The sequence below is a fragment of the Arachis hypogaea genome, chromosome 17 (genome assembly GCF_003086295.3).
Source record: "Arachis hypogaea cultivar Tifrunner chromosome 17, arahy.Tifrunner.gnm2.J5K5, whole genome shotgun sequence".
NCBI classification, from domain to species: Eukaryota; Viridiplantae; Streptophyta; class Magnoliopsida; order Fabales; family Fabaceae; genus Arachis; species Arachis hypogaea.
Window position 1 is genome coordinate 3,578,757 of NC_092052.1, and position 6,035 is coordinate 3,584,791.

General features: G+C 32.5%; 2 protein-coding genes across 2 annotated transcripts; both read right to left on the reverse strand.

The window, feature by feature from the left end:
• Positions 1 to 331: 331 nt before the first annotated feature.
• LOC112762413 (UPF0481 protein At3g47200) lies at positions 332 to 1,609 on the reverse strand. Its single transcript, XM_029294210.1, has one exon. It carries the CDS (start codon positions 1,607 to 1,609, stop codon positions 332 to 334), a length of 1,278 nt encoding a protein of 425 aa, XP_029150043.1.
• A 2,960-nt stretch (positions 1,610 to 4,569) lies between these two features.
• LOC112762553 (UPF0481 protein At3g47200) lies at positions 4,570 to 5,829 on the reverse strand. The gene has a single exon (XM_029294211.1). The coding sequence runs from the start codon at positions 5,827 to 5,829 to the stop codon at positions 4,570 to 4,572; it is 1,260 nt and encodes a 419-aa protein (XP_029150044.1).
• Between the last annotated feature and the right edge of the window lie 206 nt (positions 5,830 to 6,035).

Here is a 6,035-nt window from a genome sequence, read left to right on the forward strand (position 1 = left end):
GGCAGAGCGTTGCATGGATCTATGTATATAGCATCCAACTTATTGCAACTTTAATTTGGACATATTAGCATGCATTAGATTGTAAAGCTTCTGTCTTCTCATGCAATAATACTGAAACTGGTTATATGTTGACAAAATGGAACCCAATTAGAACAATGGAAGAAACAATATCAATTCAAAAGTTCAAAATAGTAGCACATACAAATAACATAACATTGAAGCAACTATATATACCACTATATTATTAGCAGCACTTGCAGTAATCCACACCTTCTTAGTGAATTGTGGATGTCTACATTATTTAAACACATAAACCTCAAACCTACTACCATTAAACTTGGCGAAGAGAACATACGGTTTGAATAACAGTGAGAATTAGCAGCACAATTCCACCAAAGGAAGCTGCTGTCTTCCATGGAGAGGTGAAATAATCGCGCCTCAGAGTTGCCATTAGACTGTGCCATGGATGAATACAGTAGTCATCCAAATCATTACAAAACTTGAGATAACAAGCACTAGTCGTTGACACCACAGTATTCTTCCCAACACCACCGAATAGGTTAGCCACTTTACTTTCATAATCACCACCAAATATGCAACCGATTATTCCAGCTTTGATTAGGACACCAGCATCCTTGTTTGTTTTCATCAGGTGACCAAGGAATATAACATAATCAAGGATGTAGTGTTCTTTAGGATAGTGACACTGCTCCAAAGCCACAATGTTCCTCAAGAAAATTTCAGTCGCATCATCCGCTTCAATATGTGGAATATTAAGAGTACCACGTTCAAATTTCAAGTCTAGCATGCAGCCATGACTTGATTCATCTTTTTGGTGTCCATGACTTGATTTATTCTTTTGGTGTCTATGACTTGGTTTATTTGTTACTTGGAATTTGACTCCTGCTTCAACTAACTCAGATGCACTGTGACCAAGAACTAACGCTTTGGGTTCCCTTAAAAGTGGTGTTGTTGTATGAGATGGTGGCAAGTTGAAGTATCTAAGCAGATCAGTGAAGTGTTCTATACTGTTAGCATAAATGAAGGGAATCCACATAAATGAAGGGAATCCACCACCATGTAAGTGAGAAGCAAAAGCTAGATTGTATATTTTCTCAACAACAAACAAAGGAACCTGATTTTCAAGTAATATCAAATCATCGCTTACCCGATTCCAAACCCAATCTTTTGAGAAGATAACATCATCCTCTGTTGTCCGCTCATAATCTCTGAGAAAAAGATCAATTACGAAGCAACAGTCTATGAATATCACCTTCACCAATTCATCTACTGTGAGTTCGATTTTCTCCGAGTAACATGCACGAATTTGAGGTTCCAATTGTTTCACGCAACTCACCAAATCGGACAAACTTGCTTCCGATCTTTGAATGAAATGTTGACAATAAAACTGTTTGTGCCCTTCCATGGTTACCAGTCTAGAATTTCCGTGATGCAGAGGGCCAATTGAAACAAGCACTGGGGTGTATGCATCTTCGCTTGATTGGCGGATTGGGTGGGGCACTTTATAGATGCAGCAGCTTTCGGTTGTAAACAAAGGTTGTGCCTTCTCCAGCATTGCTTCAACCTCTTTAGCTACATCATTCTCCATATATATATATCTATTCACATGCATGCATGATAATATAACCACCAGATTGAAAGAAAGGTAAGAACCGATAATGATTGATAAAAGCCAACCCTTTGTCTACAAGTTAATTACTTTAACAGTTAGTATAGTTCAATTTCTATGATCAGAAGGAAAAAGAGGTATAATCGGTATTGTCAGAAAAGGTATACATTATGTTTACAAATCTGATAAATTTTGACCAATACTTAACCAACACAGCATACATATATAAATAATAAATCAGTATACAGAACTTGAATACAAATACATAAAATTAAAAATTTGTGCATGCATTATACATATAGGTAACCTACTTTAGCACCCCTACTAATTATTACATATTAGATTTAGAAAAAAACAAGTGTTCCAATCGTATTATTGTTTAATTACCTGGTATGTTGAAGGATACAAGGGAGCGATAGTGATATTAATGCTCAATTCAATGGGGATGATGAAAATATGATACTTTAAAATGATTGATGAAGATATTGAATTAGTTAAGGAAGGAGTGAAGGAAACTGGTAAATATATAGAAATGACAGAGAAGAAAATGTGAGGCTGGCACGGAAAAGAAAATACTACCATATAGAAGTAAAGAATTTGTTCTTTAATTTAGTTTTTGTTTAATTTATGCATCAATTATTGTTTATTCAAGCTATTATTCCCTTACATTTTGGTGGTCCAAGGATAAATTTCTGCTTGCAGTGAAGATTAAGAATGATCTTGTTCTTAACCAAGAGAATCTAACATGACCAATGAGTATAACATAACATAGTCAGTGTCTCTGTCTCAGTAATATAGGGTTCCTCAACACAGTAATGTACCTAATTTTGATATTAAAAATATTGATAAAAAATAAGAGAAGATAAAATCTAAGACTTCCCTTTTATACCTAAAAGAAAGTTTTTAAATAGATGTAAAAATAAAGAAGTGATAAAACATCATTCAATTCTTCTATGTAAAAAAGCAAATATAACTATGTATTACTATTACTGTGTACATATATCATATGGTATGGCTCATCAATGAGAAACATATAAAAAATGAATGAAAGGAAGCAAATTAAAAGAATAGTATTAGAGATCTGAAAGCCTTCAAAAGTGATTGAAGATAGTGATTAAGTATTGAAGGAAGCCAACAACTATATATACATAATTTGTAAAAGGAAAAAAGAATGCAAACGAAGCAAAGAATTGAATATGTTCCTTATTAATGTAATATAGTTTGGTTAGGTACTAATTCTTTAACCTACGTTTTTTCTTTACTTTATTCCTATAACGGTTATTGTTAGTATAAGAATATTGAATAAGGTTAAAGAGAAGAGAGAAAGAGAAACAAGAAGAGAATGAGAGAGTACGTAGTGAATTGATAACAAGTATATATATCCTATGCTTGTCATGCAAGACTTACATACCAGAAATCTTGATAACTAACTTTCTTAACATGGATAACTAACTCTTACCGTGATGACTAACTTTCTTCACATATACTCTAATATTCCGTCAGAAACTAAGTGTTAATGTTGCAAATATGAGGAGTAGTGTATGAAATTAGTCTCATATTAAAGAAAGTAAGGATGAGTCATGAGTTTATAAAATGAGAAACTCAAACTTTGATGTTTTGAATTGAATATTGTGTCTTCTCATCTTATATTCTTTCACTTGCATGTCCAATTTTGTATTGATGAATTGCTTCAATTCCTAGGGAAAAAAAAAAACTTAGCTCTCTAAGATCTTTAAGTAAAAATGTAGAATGTAATTGCTTTAATATTTTTGATATTTCATAATCATCATTTCATATTTTTGCTCTAAGGTTTTTAATTTTTCCTGAAAAGTTTGGAAAAAATAAATGACGTTTTAGCTAGAATGATTTTATTTCATGGATTTCTTCTTTCTTTTTTTTTTTTTTTTTATAATAACATGAAAACTTGAAAATTCTTAGCGTAAAAATTTAGTAAGTCGTAGTAAATAAAGCAAATATAATGACCTTCTCTTTTTCTTGTACTATGTATATATTTTTCCTATCTCTACCACCCTACCTATACGAGTGCATGTTTATTTATTTCTCTCTAATCACTTTGGTAGTGTTTTTCTTTCTAGCTAAATCTCATTATCAATATTATTATGAAAAAGTATAAGTAAATAACTTTTAATCAATCAATATTAAACAACTGTAATTAATAATTATTAATTATATATTTTTTTAAAAAAAAATTGAATAATCATTAATTAATGATAATTTAAAAAATTAAAATTACCAATTGATGAAAAGTTGGTTGGTAATTAATTGGTTGGGTGTTAATTACCAACGACTTTCTTGAATAACATGAACAACTATCAATAAAATAAAAATATATTACACCTCCAAATTACTCACTTAAATTTTAAATTAGAATAACCATCCGCGCACCTAATGAAATGAACATCCAATATATCTATTGTTTACATTGTTTACCAATGTTGTTAATTACCTATACTTTTTCATCTATATATTATTGACCAAATTGAATGATGCAACAATAATATCAATACAAAGCTCAAAAGAATAATCACATATGTTACAATAATTGTCATGATATAATTCACCTCAAAAGTTTAAACGAAAAAAAAAACAATATAAATAATTATATCTCTAACAACAATCTTAATTAAATTAAGGTGGAAAATCAAATGCAGTCGACTTCATGTAAAGTTGATATTGAGAGCCGTTAAATGATTTGACTGATTTGACTAAATTTTCATCTAACGGCTCTCAGATATCAACTTCACGTGAAGTCGACTTCACCTTGAGTTTTTACCTTAAATTAATGAAAGAATACAAATTAAATTAGAATCTGTAATGGAGTCTTGGCAATAATAACGTAACACACCTCAAATTTAAGTAGCCTCTTTTTGAGGATATATATGTAGTAGCTAGTAAAAGTAGTGTGTAAAACCTTAGTGCTACTCATCGCACTTAACTTGGAGAATAGAACATACGGTCTGAACAACAGTAAGAAGGAGCAATATAATTCCAGCAATGGAAGCCGCTGTCTTCCATGGAGTGGTGAAATAATCGCGTCTGAGAGTTGCCATTTTAGTGTGGCAAGGATGCTTATAGTAAGCTTTCAAATCATCACAAATTTTGAGATAATTAGCATTGACATTTGACACTATAAGATTTTTATCAACATCGTTGAAGAGCTTAGCCACTGAAGTGTCATTACCACTCATCATACTCTCAATTATTCCAGCTTTGATGAGGACATCCGCATCCTTGTCTCTGTTGACAAGTCGAGTAAGGAAGCTAACATAGTCAGTGATGTAGTGGTCATAAGGATAGTGACACTGTTCCAAAGCCACAATGTTCCTCAACAAAAGTTCAGTGGAATCATGGACTATAATGTGTGGGATTTTAAGGATACCATGCTCAAATTCCAAGTCAAGTATGCAGCCATGACTTGATTTATTTACTTGGAACTTGACTCCTGCTTCAACTAACTCAGATGCACTGTGACCAAGGACTAAGGATCCACGATTCCTTGAAGGTCTTTTATGAGATGGTGGCAAGATGAAGTATCTATACAGATCAGTAAAGTGTGCTATACTGCTACTAGCCGGTGTTAACACTCCTTTGTTGAAATATGAAAAATAAATAACAGCAAGCAACATAAATGAAGGGAATCTACCACCATGTATGCGAGAAGCAAAAGCTAGATTGTATATCTTCTCAAAAACAAACAAAGGAACCTGATTCTCAAGTAATATCAAATCATACATTACCCCGGTAAGCATCCACGATTTTGATAAGATAACATCATCCTCTGTAGTCTTCTGATAATCTCTGAGAAAAAGCTCAATTATGAAACAACAGTCTATGAATATCACCTTCACCAACTCATTCGCAGTCAGATCGATCTTCTCTGAGTAACATGCACGAATTTGTGGTTCCAACTGTTGCACGCAACTCACCAAATCGCTCAAACTTGCCTCCGATCTTTGAATCATGTGTTGAGAATAAAATTGTTTCTGGCCTTCCATGGATACCAACCCAGAATTCCCGTGATGAAGTGGGCCAACAGAAACAATCACCGGGGTATATGCATCCTTGTTTGATTGGCGAATCTCATGGGGTACCTTGTAGATGCAGCAGCTTTTGGTTGTAAACAAAGGTTGTGCCTTCTTCAGCATTTCTTCAAGCTCTGTAGCTACATCATTCTCCATATATCTATGCATGTGCACAAGAGAAAGAAAGAAAAAAAAAAAAAAAAGAAATAAGGTTAGAAATGATACAAGAAAAATATTAGTGGATTACTATAATTTATTATTTTTATCCATTATTTAGTCGTTAATGTTCAAAATATGGGATAAATTATATTGTTTGAGTACTAGACTAAAAAAATTAATTAGACTACAGAAATTAAATTGAT

Coding starts and splice junctions, on each gene's coding strand:
- LOC112762553 (XM_029294211.1), bottom strand. CDS start 5,829: ATGGAGAATGATGTAGCTACAGAGCTTGAAGAAATGCTGAAGAAGGCA.
- LOC112762413 (XM_029294210.1), bottom strand. CDS start 1,609: ATGGAGAATGATGTAGCTAAAGAGGTTGAAGCAATGCTGGAGAAGGCA.